The following is a 15166-nucleotide window of genomic DNA, read 5'->3' as shown; positions in this document are numbered from 1 at the left end:
GCTTCCTTAAGAGAGTAAGCACTAGACTGAGATTCCATGTTGATACAGATTTTATTCACGGTGTAAACAGTAAGACCTTTCAACTCTTTTCTCACACTTTTATACAGCTTTGCTGCTCATTAAAGAGCAAAGTATATCCTTTGAGCTGAAGAATCCAAAGGATTTTCAATTAAGCAAGCTTCTCCTATTAGCAAACAGTTTTAGCTCCTACTTGCTTGCAAAGGTATTTTCAATTAGCAGTTGACCAAAATCATCCCACAGTCTAAGGGACTATCAGATAAAAAGAATCTTCTGAGGCCTTGGTATTTTGACCTGGAACTACTGAAAGAAGTTCCAAATAGTTCATCTAACGAGCAAACAACTATCAATCATGAGGCACCTCTCTCAGGGGAAACAGCAAGAAAAAATTCTAGTTCTAATAAATTCCATACATACAGGAAAATTCACTCAACAGTGCCATGTTCCCTCAAGGTTTAAGACAGAAAAATGAAAGGGAAATAAGCTGCTTTTCTTGTTCTGCCATGTCTTTTGCACCGCTGTAAATTTAACCTTTGCAGCTTGTAGATCAATGGTAAACCTAACACTTTGAACCAGTTGATACTGCACTGGGTTCCTCATCTGGCTGAGCTACTCCAACAAAAAAACTTCATCTCTCTGGAATGATGACTTTTAGCGTGGTGTGTCTCAAATAAGGTCCATCCAGGACCTCATGTCTTAGTGGATTTGATGACGTACTGTCTCATTTTATATAGTCAGAGTGACTTTGGAGAATCCTCTATCAACCAAGCTTGCATTCTCAAGAATTTTAACTTCTGACTAATGAATTTTTGTCATGAATAGCAACAGGTTTTCCGACATGAAAAGAGACAAGTTTAATCCAGTGAAAAAAGCAGAAGCTAAGGAAGAACATGAAGAGGAGAAAGAAAAAAAATGATGGAGACTCCACAGCTTCTTCAGGCAACCTCTTCCAATGCTCCATCACCCTCACAGTAAAAACCCAAGTGTCCCCTGACTTTCAGCCAGAACCTCCTATGCTTCAGTTTGTGCCCATTACCACTTGTCTTGTCACGTCAGAGGGCACCACTGATGATAGCCTGGCTGTCTTCCCTCACGCTCCCTTCAGGTATTCATATACATTCACCAGCCTTCCCTCACCTTGGGTAAACAGTCCTATAATCAGTATGTTTTGTTACCTTTAATTAAATCACAAAACATTCAGGCTGACCACTGTTATTGCCATTAATCTATCATTGATCATTAATCACTAATGTTGCATTAAATAATCAGTAAATATTACAAATTGCTAACAGTGACAATAAAACTCCCCTAATTTTAGGTTATGTTTTTTAATTTACTTACCTCAAAAATGTAATGTCCTAGATATTGCACAGGGTAGTAATGAGCTTCAGAGAGACAATTTTTGCTTTGCGTAAGAAAAGTCTTATTACTGATGAAAATATGAGTTATATTGTCTTCTGCTTTTTGCGATGAACATATCGTTGCCTTTCCAGCTTGAAGAACTCTAAATAAACATATTTGGGAAGATGTTCACTGCATTGCGTTAATAACGCCTAAAGCTACAGTCACAAACTAGAAGCATGCAAGTAGAAGCGAAAAAGGATTCTAGATGTATGGCACTGCCCAGCCTTCAGTAGGGCACTTAATAGCCTTCAGGAAAGGAAAGAACCTTTTCTTCCTTCTCACAATTTAACACTACCAATTAAAATCAGTGTACACCTCCTACATAGCTCACAGAAAGCTTTACCTGTGCAGCTTTTCAAAGGTCAAATTTGGTGACAGCAGCTATGATTTATTACATTATGTTCCCCACAATGATGATAAGTCTTTCTAACTGTAACATGATATTTACGTAACGCAAATATGGTACTTCTGCTCCATTCTGGAGTCATTTAACAGCATTTGGTGCTGTCCTATATCACACACAGAAAACAGGTTTGTCTTTGAGACACCATTACATGTAAGTTTCTCCAGAGTTGTACTGCTGCAACTGTTCCTATCATTTAGAAAAGATGACAGACAAAAAAAAAAAAAAACACAAAGAAGAAATAAGGTCTCTTGACATGCTGGATATATACAATCCAGGTATGTAAAAAGAAAATTATGCTGGTCTTGCACACTTAACCATCCAACAGCTAGCGACTAAAGGCTGGAAGGGCATAGAAGGAGGGAAAAAGGCAAGAGTTTTATTAAATACTAGAGAAAAAACTCTTTCCCAAAAGCTATAATGACCTTTATGACTGAAAACAGAACTTGCTGGAGAGAAAAAAAACAACAAACTACCTTTCAATGGTTTCTGACCAAGTAAAAGGATGTTGATGTATGGGAAAGTCAGGAAAAGGAATTACTTCCACAAAACTGCCTGTGGATCTGTCTTGCTGATCTAGCTACTGTTAAAGGTTCTCTCCATTGTGAACAGAGCTGCGCAAGACACCATTTCAACAGTGTTATCATGAATATCTACATAAGCATTTTTTATGGAAAAAGAAACAGCACCTTTCACAAATACAGCAGGATGAGTGCATCCTTCCGCTAGACAGCACATAGTAAAATCTTCTGCTCAGCCAATAGCGCATTTAGAGTGTCTTCAATTGATAAAATCAGAAGACAGTATCTTCAGATACACCTCACTTTGTGTCGTGGTTTAAACCCAGTCAGGTAATTCGTTCGCTCACTTCCCCCCCTTTCTTGCCCTCCCCCTGCTCTCGGAGGGACGGAGAGGAGAATCAAAAGAATGCAACTCCCACGGGTTGAGATAAGAACAGTTTAGTAACTAAGGTATAACACAGATCACTACTGCTACCACCAATGATAATAATGATAAAGGAAATAACAAGGGAACAGAATACAACACCTCACCACCCGCTGACCGATAACTCGCCCCCCAAGCCCGACCAAGCTCCAACCGATACCTCCTCCAACCCTGCAGTCTCCCAGCCCTTCCGGCTAACTCCCAGTTACATCCTGGGCATGACGTGCTGTGGTATGGAATAGCTCTTTGGTCAGTTTGGGTCAGGTGTCCTGTCTCTGCTTCCTCCCGGCTTCCCCTCCTCCCTGGCAGAGCATGAGGCTCACAAAGTCCTTGGCCAAACCAAAACATTTCTATCAGCTCTGTTCCCGAGCCGAAAGTCAAAACACTGCACTGCACCAGCTACCAAGGAGGAGAAACATGACTGCTACTGCTGAACCCAGGACACTTTGTCTTTGTGAACTAGACAGATGGCACTCTGTGATGCAGCATGCAGACCCATACCACGATCAACTAGACAAGCTGCACTTCCCTTCTTGCCGCTGTATCTGTGGCATTCCCAGACCCGCGTATTTGTAACTGGGATCTCTACAGAGGACAGTAGCACAGTATCTGCTCCTGCAGTGAATGTAAAGCACTAAGACAGTGTACCAGAAGCAAACACTACTTATTATGCTCTGTTTGCAGTTCAATGTAGCATTCAAACCATGGAACCCTAATGTGTCGGTAAAAGTATGGGGGGTGGAGGGGAAAGGCAGTCCCAGAATTTTTGCCCTTCAGTTGTTTTCCTTTTCTCTGCTTTTCCTTTATACTTTTGCCCTTTCCCTTCTGATCCATCTCTACTTACCTCTAATTACATAATATCATAAACATCCATTACAGTACAAATGTGGTCTTCAGAACTACAAGAAGCTGTTATGTAGATGTGACACAGCAACCTTTCAGGTCAGACACAGTGTGGCCCAGAACTGCAACACACAGTTCACAGCTGGCTCAGGTCACCCACCCAAGTGAAATTACTTATCCTGTTCTAGCTACTATTTAAATGTAACATCCATACAAAATAAGCAATTACTTACAAAAAACATAAGCCTATTTATCCTGCTTCATGAAGAAAGTTTCTGTAAGCAGCTTCCTTAAGACACAAACATATGTGAACACGTTATTTTTGACACTATACTGAAAGAAAGCAAGAAAAGCAGAGATGCTAAAGATTTAAAGTCATTTAATTATAAAAAGTATGGAAATATATTAGTGTATGTGTAGTGAAAATGGTTCAGAGTTTAAAGAGCTGGAGGTTGTTATGGACCAAATTAACTGGGATGGAAGAACAGAAATGTGTTCAACCATACAATAAGTGTTCCATCATTCATCATTTAAGCTCTAAGACATATCTTCCTACCTTCTAACAGATGCCATTTGTTTACCACCTTCCTTAATGGGGAGGACAATTTTCCATCTGTGGAAGGCCCCTGGAGCACCAGAGCGTGTCAGTTCTTCGCGCCATCTTTTAGGTGCGGATTGCATTTGAGGTGAATAATGGGTGTCTTCTTCAATTTCATATCCCCATTCGTACATTGTTTCATCAAGCCATCTGCCACTTTCAGCACTATTAATTATGTACTCCTTAGTTAGTATCCACTTTCCTAAAAAGCAAATGAACTGTCAACCACAAAAGATTTTTTGTGCAGACATATGGCAATCAATTGAAGATCTAACATAAAATTAACTTCAACCTTTCTTGTGCAAGTAAAAGCTGGAATTATGAGTACCATTTCTAAAACTTCTTCCTGCTACAAAAGTTCTCCTCTTTACACTTCAGAATTACAATGCTACTGAAACTGTTTGTTTTGTTTTCTTTTAAGGATGACGTACCTTTCTACACTTCCTAGATAAAATACTTGTTCATCTTCTCAAAAAACTGCAAATGGAATTTTTCAGCTTCCCAGACTTTAAGATTTTCACAGAACCTTGCTTAATCCTTTATTTTTAATACTATTTAACACTTTTACAAATGTACTAGAATGTAGTAAAATGAGAAAATGCTTGATCACCAATGATTAAAAAGAGGAACAAAGGTTTTAGCATGTAAGCTGCTTCTTTCATATATTAATATTACTTGTACTGCAAGTGTAGTGAACACCAACATGAGCTTGATCACCAAAGATTAAAAAAGGTACAAAGGTTTTAGTATGTAAGCTGCTTCTTTTATATATTATTACTTGTACTGCAAGTGTAGTGAATACCAACATGAGGGGAATACAGTTTTAGATTTTTGTCTTTCCCCTTCTTTTCCCATCCTTTTCTTTCATCCTTTGGCTCCACCTCCTCCACCTCTTGTCTTTCATCTTCCACATGCATGCTTTTGATACTGTACATAATGATCTCCCCCTTTGTCTCTCTTTTCTTCCAGGTTCAGGTTAAGAGCTGTGGTTAGTACCCTGCTCCTGTACTGAAACACTATCTACAGAAGATACTGTAAAAAAAATTGACTTGAATTGTGTGAACCTAATTGGTTTCACGGAACAGCAGGTTTGACTGGCAAAATGTCTCAAGTGCAGGAGCACAGATGGTACTGCTACATAACCTAGCATAGGTACCAGTAGACTTGTGACTAGAAAAGGTATGCTGTGAACTACCTGTATGTTAATACCACTTTCAGTCAAAGCTTCCACCTCAAAACTTCTGCCAGTTAGGATCTCCATGAGGACAGGCATCCTGGTTAGCACTTCTGTTCACATCTAGGGAGTTCTAAATGGGTTTAAATATGATCTTTCACACTTACTTGAAGAAAAATCTTCATCTTGGGAATGAAGATACTCCCTCTGCCATAAGGGGGAGATTATGTGAAAATAGCACCTCTTCCAGGAGTACTAAATGGTACTGGAAAAGATTTGTAAGTATAGAAACATGACAGCTGTGCATTGCCATGTGGCCACTGCACATATTGTCTTCACGCAGTTCAAGAAAATATCTCCAGATGCTTTAAGTTCCAAAAAGTAAGAAATTCTCACTCTACAAGTATTTTAGTTGTTTATGTAACGGACTTCAGCATCAGGACTTAAATTAAAAAAAAAAAAAAAAAAAGCAAGAGTAAATACCAGAGGCTTGTGTCAGAATGGAAAAAAAACTGGAGTTTTCTCTTGCTACATGAACAGGAATGTACAGACAGTGACCTTTGCCAGTGAAGGCTGCATATGAATTTGGTGTCAAAAACCCATGCTGGCTACAGGTGGCCATACTCTTCCTGCCCCCTTCTCAAGCAATCTGTTTTTAAGTACTTATATCATTTGCCTATGACTTCATGATCTAAATAAGAAATATATTAGTATGCGAATATAAAAACAAACATCTGGGAACATATGTGGATCAAATAAGGAAGATGGCAGGAATATCATTTAAGAAAACATCCAAACCAAAAATAAGTAAATCAGAACTTGAATATAATGCTAAGTTAAAAAACAAGGTTAATGGAACAAGCACAAGGGTTTGTAAAGCCATTCATTCCTGAAATAAAAGCAAGTAACGAGACACCTTTTAGGGGTCCTTTCCAGTCCTACATTATGGTGCTACGAAATTTTAAGGTAAACCTTTTACTCACCAGCAGAACATGCAGCTAAGAACTTTTCACTCTTGCACAACTTTTTTGCTATAAGGTGTGTACAATTCCTGTATTTCTAACAAAACAAAAACAAATAAACATACTTGCATCACTGGAAGCAGTTCCAACTTCCTTGGTTATTTATACACAATTCTAAACTCTTGCGTGGTCCTTTCTTTTAAGGTTCGTATTTTCATTTTCTGCGCTAACCAGCAGCTACTTTAGTGAACAATACCTTAGTATCTATGAACACACAGTCCAGTTTGAACAGCCATTTCAGCAGCGCTTTTTTCTCACGTTTTTTAAATCCAGTGAATTGGATTATCCGCTTCAGCCCGGCACTTGCCATCTGTTAAAAGGTAAACACACGAGAAGGAAATATTAAAACAAAAGATAAAAATCACAGAACATTGCTAAGATCAAAAGGGGAAACCCGCCGCCAGGCTCGAACATCACTGGGCGCCGGTTCGCCGCAGCTGAAGCCGCCACCCCGTCCCAACGGCAGTAGGGGGCCACAACCCCAGGCAGCCGGAGACTGCGCCCGTTAAGCCTCTGCCCGATGAGCGCTGGCAGTTCGAGGCGCCACTCCGCCTGCCATGAAGTAAAGCGACTCCCCCTTCTCCTCCTCCGCCCGCCATGTAGATAAAGCGCCGCTACCTCCACCCGCACGCCCGCCCGCTCTCCCGCCATGACGGAATGCCACCCCCATTCCTCAGCGGTGTTTCGGCGAGAAGTGCCCAAGCGGAAGCCGCAGGGAGCGAACAGCCTCACGCTCCGCGGCGGGTGGAGCACTGGCCTCACGTACAACCGCTGATAGCAGCGGCGGCGAGTTCCTCCTCATTCCTCACGCTACTCCCCTCCGAGCCGGGGTCTGCATCCCGCGCTCGTCCCCCGGCGCGTTCCCGCCTTCCTCTCTGCCCCGCCCCCGGATGTGGCGGCGCTGCCGTTCCGGGACGTTGTCACTGGCGCTCCGCTGCCGCCGGGGCTGACAGCGCGGAGCTGCGGGGGCAACCCTGCTGGGTAAGTGGCCCCGGCGGGGCTGCCTTTCCCCTCCCCTTGCAGTGCGGCCGGGGTCGGGGACCGCTGCACATGTCCGAGGTGCCCGTGAGGCTGGTAGGTGCCCCGCTGAGAGGCCCGAATTCGCGCCTCGGCCTAGGGCGGGTAAGGGCATATTTCCTTCCCTCAGGCCGCGGGCGCTGGGTCCCGGGGCTGAGCCAGGCGAGTGAGAAGGGAGATGGGCGGGACACGCCCGCGCCGACACAGATCCTGTGAAAAATCACCACTTCTGTTACTCAGCAGAGTGGATTTCTGATCCCAAGTACCTTTTGTGTCTATCTCAGCGAAACTTTCGTGCCTTGTACTACATGGTGGCTGATCCTCAGGGAAGGTAGCCAGGTACTGGCACAGCCAGACATATTTTGGAAGGTATTCCTACCCCCCATGGTCAAGCTGGTGCTGACTCTTCATTGTGTAAGTCAGGGTTTGATTTGGGTTTTCTTACATTAAAGAGCACCCCGAAAAGGTCAAGGTAACAGACAGCTTGTACCTCAAGCATTCCATTTAGAATTTAGAATTTAGAAATTTAGCAATGCCAGTATTATGAATGTTTGTGAAACTTTGTTTTGGTCCCTTATGTGTTTGAGAGGTGACTTTGGACTTGATTTGGACTTGTCATGTAATGTGTTGAATGGATAGCACATTAACAAGGGTCATCTGGTCCAGCTTTTTAAGAATACTGTTGCCACTTCATAATAAAATTAGCTTTGTAGAATAACTCCTTTTTTAAAATGGTTGGAGTGTAGAAGGTACACATCCTGATTCAGGTAAAGAAGGGGCTGAATTGCCTGCTTAGAGAGCTGAATGCTGCTCTCTCCACTTTCATAAAACTCATATGTGAGAGTGAACAAGGCGCTTTGTACTCATTGAGATACCAGCTTTGTATTTAAGACCTGTAAGCTCAGATATGTATGGCAAGTCTTTCACAAGTGCTTGGTGTGTGTCACTGCAGGTCGTATCTGTAGTTTTCAGCTCACCAGTGCTACAAAACATAGGTATTCCTGTGGAAAGAAAACCAAAACCACCTAGCTTCTGACATCTAAAATTTGGCAGCACGTTGAAACTTGGTTTTGAATCTGAGTTTCCCAGATATCAGAATGGATAAATAGTTCTGCTGAGTCTTAGATGGGTCTAGTGTTGCTGTTTATAAAGTATTCTGGTAGCCATAATGCTTACTGAAGTTCTTCCCATCTTCCATTTCCTCAACATTCTAACTGTTTTTGTATGCAAGCATGATAATCTAACCATCAACAACCTCTGACATGCGGTTTTGATATGTGGCACAGAAAAACCTCTGAACATCTATTTGAATATGCAGAATACAGTGGCTGTGTTTATTGCTTGTATTTATCGATGGACAATGAAAATAAGTTGCATTTTCTATTTTGCACTGTGCCACATCTTTACCTTACCTTCTGTCAGCACTGTAAAGGTATTCATTTTAATTCTTGTAAACTTTCACTTTCATATAAACAGTTTAATTCTTATTAACTTCTACTAGCTACTAACAATTACTTAACTGGTAACTAATAGCAGTTCTTAAGGGCTTTTAACAGGCTGGAGGAACCTTCAGCATACAGTACGATAAATTTCAGCACATAGTACTGTAAACTAGCTTCTAGTGAAGAAGTTGCATACTTCTATGATGACTGTCACCTTTGGGAATTAAATATTTTCTAGGTTTTGTGTTTGGTGATTTGTTTTTTTTTTTTTTCTTTTTGCTGGCACATGAAATATGTGGATTCAGAGTAACTCGGACATTTGACCTCAAACATTTCACATTTATATTCACTTTAAAATACATGAAGTGTATACTTCAAGTGTAGGTTTAAGAAATGAAGAACATGTTACCTTCATTTTAATGATATTTGATGTTTGGATTTCACTTACTCTCTCCCTCTATTTTATTTTATTTTTTTTCATAAAAAGCCTAAAGTATTTTCCTCTTTTCTATCCTTCTTGTTATCTCTTTATAGTAGCTAAGTATCTCTTAATGCATTATGTTTTTTCTTAGTTACAAGGGTAACTTAGGTGTCATAGGTTTAGGGAGCTGTCTTTTTAACTGTTGTATACTTCAATACCTCTAGGTTTCTTTGTTCTTTTAATGTGATTGTCAAATACAGTACTATAAACTATATTTAAGCTGTTTGTTTCCGGGTTTTAGATGGATATCTACTTCTCCACTTCTACAGTACCTTTGATGCCTTTTGTAAAAATTCAGAAGTGATTTTCAGTGCCTCATGAATGGTATTTGACTTACAAAATTTCTAATTGCATTTTAAGGACTACCAAGAATGGCTGTACAGCTTCCATGTCCTCAGTTCATTAAGAAGCCAAGATCAAAGGAATAAGTATCCATTTTACTCTTTCACAAAAAGTTTACTTACAGTGTTTCAGGTGCTTATGTCAGACTTCTGAAACTGCGTCTTTCTTAATTTTATTTCCTAGAGAAAAAAAAAAAAAGCATTTTTTTTCATTCCACTCTTCTAGTTTTCTACCTAATACTTTTTGTTCCCTTTATGTTTGGCACAGGATCGTATTACTACTGTGTGTTTTCCCTTGAAATTTTACTTCTTATATTTTGCCATAGACAGCTATTCTATTTTTCTCCAGGGCTCACTGGTGTTGCCGTGATCAATGTGATCAGTTTTGAACTTTTTCTGTAAATCTCACTGCCTCATTCTGCAGGCCTTCACCACTTTATCCTTAACTTTGCAACTTACAGTTTGGTGGGGTTTGGGTTGGCTTTTTTTCACTTTTTCATCTCTAAATAGGGTTTTGTCTTGCTGTGTTGAAAATTTTATGTAATTTCTTGCAGCAGTTGTGATAGTGATACAATTCCAGCAAACACATCTCTTCAATTTTGAAATATGATATGACAGATTTTTAATCTAGTGGAAGATACTTTTCATTATGTGCTTGAAATATTTTCCATCATGCAAATAAGTGTATTAGAATTTCAGAAATTATTCATTAGAGCTTTTTTTTCTGTTCCATGAACATAACACGTGCACTTGTTTAAGCAGTACCCTTTGACAAAACAAAAATTACAGTGCCACAGGCAAATTTTGGTCAAACAGTAATCAGAGCTTTGTAAGAAAAAACAAACACAAATCCTGAAGTGATACTGGAAAGTCAGTCTTAAAAGCTAAAACAGAATGAAGTGTCTCCACACTGCCTTCATGTGGAGAAAAATCTAACTTTATGCCCTATTTTAAGTCCATGTTGTAAGTCTGTCTTCAGTACAAAGCACTGACAAAATTATTATAAATTTATCATAAATTTATGATCGATAATATCGTAAATTTGTTGCCATAAATTTGTACTTGTTATCGTAAATTTGTGCTTGTGGTTAGAGACATCTTTGTGGTCTTTTCAGGAGAGGTAGTTTCGGTTTCTCTCATTTATTTTTTTTTTATACCCAATGTTTCTTTTTCTGATTATTGTAAGTTCAGTCTGTGTTCTTACCTCCTTGCATTCATCGGCCCTTCTGCCAACTCACATTCCACTGACATCTGTGGTCAGTTGAATCAGTGCTGAGAGTCAAATGCAAACAGTGCAGAATGGTGTTCAGCAACTTGTTCAATAACTCTTCTGTAAATGGTTCCAGGCTGTATACTTTATAACTTTCTGTGTATTAGTTCACTCATTAATGAATTAATGAACTGCATTTCATTAGTGCACTTTCAGTCACTCATGACTTGGCATAAGGTTTTTTTCGTTGGTTGGGTTGGGTTTTTTTTAACATACAGGTAGTGGAATGGTTTCATTTTGCATTTAATACTTAACCTTCCCACCACGTAAAGTTTAAGTTTCCTGTCATTAGTCCATGGCATCTTGGACCTTCTTTCTTAATCATATTACTGTTCTTCTGCCCTAACCTAAGTTCACTGTACCTGCCTGGAATTCTTAATTGAGCTAATTCCCCCCACTGGCCTCTTAGTGTTTTCTCTTGTGTAGAAGATCCATTCTGATGTGATCAGCAAATATTCCTTCGTCAAAGTCCTTTCACCTTGTTTTTTTTTTTTTTCCCAAATCCATGTAAGCTCATTCAGATTGTATTGTTTGATTATTAGTTTTTGAATTTTTGGGGGTGTGTTTTAAAATGCATTTTCTGTGTCTTTTGCCTATTATCCTTTCCTAAGTAGCTGCCGTAAGAATGGTGAATGTCTGTAATGGTAGAAAACTATAAATATTTCTTACATTTCTTAGAATATTCCAGAATTGTTTCTTCTCTGTAGTAACCCCTTTCTTCCCCCAGTTTTATTTATTATTATGCAGCTGCCAACAGCATGGCTGATGCCCCACAATGCAGATATACCTGAACCCTGTCTCACAGACATTAGAAAATTGAGTTAGACATGGTGTAACCAGTGGGGTAATGTGGTGCATATACACTTTTTGCCTTCTCTTCTGTTGCTGTACTTCAGGTCAGTACAGAGGGTAGGCAAAAGGTGCAGATGGTTGTGGATGAATGGAGAAGAGAAAAAGACTAAAAAGAAGTTAGGAGAAAATATGGCATAAATTATAATAGAAAAGATAGTGAAGGTACAAGAAGAGCAAGCTGGTATCAAAATACCACATAGCATATTGCAGTTCTGTCAGTGTATTTTATCAAAATGAAACTTGAAGCTTATGTAAAATTCTGAAATGCAGGTATCACATATAGATACACTATTTTAGGTGAGGTTCACAATGTATTGTAGTGGTTTCTTATAACTGTTCAGTTGCTCTTTAAGTTGAGGTGAAACCCCTGTTATCAGCAGATCTTGTAGATAACTCTTGTATTCTTACTTCATTTGATATCCATCCAAAAGAATTCCAGGTCAGCACCCAGCGGCAACTTACCCTGGGATATTGGTGTCTCTTTAAAATCTCATGGAGATTGTAGTAGAAGCATTATGTACCAAAATGATTAGCTTTTATTGGTTTGTTTATTTTAGCAGCTATCACTATCTACTAGACTCAGAAAGCAGAAAGCAGACAGCATTCAGCACAGAGTAAATCCAAAATTAACTGTCAGAGTAATAGCAAAAAGTATTAATTAGTGTAGCATTAATGTAGTAACCTATTGCCATCAGAAGGTGGGTTTCTCTTCAGATAGGCTTTGAGGTCTTTTTCAATGCAAAATAAGCTAAATAGCCATCGTTTTTGCTTTTCTGAGTCTTGTGAAGTCATTTGGATGAACAAGAAACTTTGCATAATGGCTCTTTGTTTCCCATCACACTTGTGGACTTGGGAGGTAAGAAGCAGAGTTGTGTTGCTGTGAACATGATGGTGTGATTCTACTTGTCTTTGGCATACCCAGGTATAAGACATGCAAGTCATTTCCCCATCCTGAGATAGTACTCTATGCTAAGAGCCAAATGTTCCCTCGAGTAAAGAGATGGCAATGGTCTTTTGTGATCTGTAGTCCCAGGAGCTGTCAGAGAATTGGTGTGGTCCTCCAGATATCCTCTGAAAATAATCTGAGGATTGCAGAAGTGTCTAGACCTTTTGCAGAAGGGGTACTTGGCAGTCTCTTATGCACAGAAGAATCAAAGACTTCATTTGAAGCAATTACGTAGGTAAGGTCTCTTCCCTTCCGCTTTCCCAGTGAGGCAATGACATTAGTGTAGAAGGTTGTTGCTGTTAGCTCTTTCTCCCATCTGGAGTGCCAGTATTGACAGAAGGGCTGTGTGGTTAGTAATGTTACTGCTCATAAAGATTATCAGGAAGGGCTGACATGAGAGCAAGACTGAAATCCTTGATTGGGAACAGAGTATCTTTTCAGGAAATGCTGTGGAGCACCTCTGGGAAAGCAGAGATCCTTTGGGAAGGCTTTATGGGCCCTGCTGCATAAGCATAAACTCTCTAAAGTGAGCAGCCCCATTTCTCTCATTTTCCTGCCTCCCAGTGGCATCCTCAAAAATTTATTAGGCAGACCAGAGTAGTACTACTGTACACGTGTCCATCTGCAGCTAACTAAACCCATGTTTTGGTGGTGGAAGGCTTAAAAAACTATGCCTGTTCCACTCATGGGGTTTAAGGACACTGGCAGCAGAGGCAACAAAATGAAAAAGAGCAGGATGAGGATTAATGTGGAGACTAATTAGGAGAATTGCATGTGTAGCATATTGAAAACATACATGATGTAAATCTTCTGAGGTAAATGGTAGATCCTGACTGAAATATGATAAATTAGTATGTCCGTTTTATAGTTTAAACATTTATAGTTGCTTGCAGAAACTGATTTTCTGTGATGCGTGGAGGCATGGAATAGGCCTCAATATTCAGAGGTGTTTCCATATTTAAGTTACTCATATGCCAATTTTTTCTATGCAAAACATATACCAGTTAAATTTTCAGGATCAGTGTTATTTTGGAATGAGCTTGTCTCTGCAAGAAACAACATAGAATTTGAGACACTGCATTAGTTAAAAATGTGTAAGTGTACATGTGTCTCTATACAAATATACAAGGTAGTATTATGTGCTATACAGGAGCTTTCCTTGAACAAGGCAAAATTCTTTGCTAATCCAGCTAGTTCATTACAAAATATTTGTATTGACATACTGAAAAATGATTATGCATTCTACTTCTGGGTTTGTTTGTTTGTTGTTTTTTTTTAATGGATACATTTAGATCACTTTCAAGGAATTAAAAGGAAAATTGTGTTGCAGAAAGAATCCTTGATTAAGAATCTTTGATTTTACCTCTCTCCTTTTAGTTCCTCTACTATTATTGGTCTTTACCTGAAAGTCTGAGCAATACAGTTAGCAATTCTTCCTTTTATAACTAAATATATCAGATAGCTGTCAGCTCTCTGATGTGCCTGATCTTCTCTCTTGTGGAGTTCAATTCAATATCAAATCCAAATCATCTGATAGCAATGCAAAATGCTGCCATAATGTTACTCTGCTGTACTTTGTTACCTCTTCATTCCTAAATTTTGTTTGATAGAGGTGAAACTGTTACACATTGTTGCTTAGTTTATTTCTTATTAGTTAATATAGGTGAAATAATCAGTGTGGTGCATGCTTCTGCTTATAATTTCAGTTTTAGCAAATACTGTACTTACTTAACTTGTCCAAACATGTTGAAAGTATTGAATTTTAAGGCTAAAACATTCACAGTCTGAAAAGGGAACACTGACAAGCTCAGTCAAAAGGGAAAAGAAGAATAATTTATAAAAGGAACTGTAGATAATGATGCCATCCAGTTGTTTTAAAATGCTTCTACCTCACCTTTAATGAATTAGATTTGTCAACGGCATATGTTTTATGCACTACTTCTAATGAAGTGGCATACCAGCACTGCAGTGTACTTTGAGGTTTATTCCATCAAAGCTTTTTGCTGTCGTAAAGTAGACCTTTTTAAATAATAGATACTAAAACCTACATTTAAATAACATTAAGGTTGTGACACAAACACCAAATGACAAACTTCAGGCAATTCAGACTCAGGGCTGACAACTTGTCATTAATTTGCGTTGTTGCTTTTTAAAAAAAGACGCCCAATTGCATGATTTAAGGATTTAGTGTTAGACTAACTTTAAATTTCTGGGCTTTTGTGGGCTGAAGTTACAACCTTACTGTCATTTTCAATATAGTTTGTTGTTTGCTGTTTTTTTTTGCATAGCATCTGTTTTCAGAAAAATAATAAATACTATGGAAAAAGTACAGGCCTTGTTGGCATTGTTCATAATTTAAAACATAGGTATGAAAGTGTTGGTCAAAGGACAGAGGCTGTCTGTCCCATTG

General features: G+C 39.2%; 2 protein-coding genes across 3 annotated transcripts in view; one reads left to right on the top strand and one right to left on the bottom strand.

Annotated features, from left to right (window-relative positions):
- The window catches only part of SLF1 (SMC5-SMC6 complex localization factor 1), a 34762-nt gene extending 27350 nt beyond the window's left edge, over positions 1-7412 (bottom strand). Inside the window, exons 1-5 of the mRNA XM_057398376.1 lie at positions 7292-7412; positions 6604-6717; positions 6369-6444; positions 4170-4413; positions 1360-1522 (exon numbers count right to left, since the gene is read on the bottom strand). Of these exons, the coding sequence (XP_057254359.1) occupies positions 1360-1522; positions 4170-4413; positions 6369-6444; positions 6604-6717 (597 nt within the window). The 5' untranslated portion in view covers positions 7292-7412. The remainder of the gene's footprint in view (positions 1-1359; positions 1523-4169; positions 4414-6368; positions 6445-6603; positions 6718-7291) is intronic.
- The window catches only part of KIAA0825 (KIAA0825 ortholog), a 247989-nt gene continuing 240114 nt past the window's right edge, over positions 7292-15166 (top strand). For both annotated transcript variants that reach the window (XM_057398374.1, XM_057398373.1), the window contains exon 1: positions 7292-7388. The gene's annotated coding sequence lies outside the window, so the exon portion shown is untranslated. The remainder of the gene's footprint in view (positions 7389-15166) is intronic.

Source organism: Pezoporus wallicus, unplaced genomic scaffold, assembly GCF_028554395.1.
Source record: "Pezoporus wallicus isolate ANWC-B61680 ecotype Strahan unplaced genomic scaffold, APGP_CSIRO_Pwel_v1 contig_6580, whole genome shotgun sequence".
In the NCBI taxonomy this organism is placed as follows: Eukaryota; Metazoa; Chordata; class Aves; order Psittaciformes; family Psittacidae; genus Pezoporus; species Pezoporus wallicus.
Note: the sequence above shows the minus strand (reverse complement) of the source record. Positions and strands in the feature narration are given on the sequence as shown.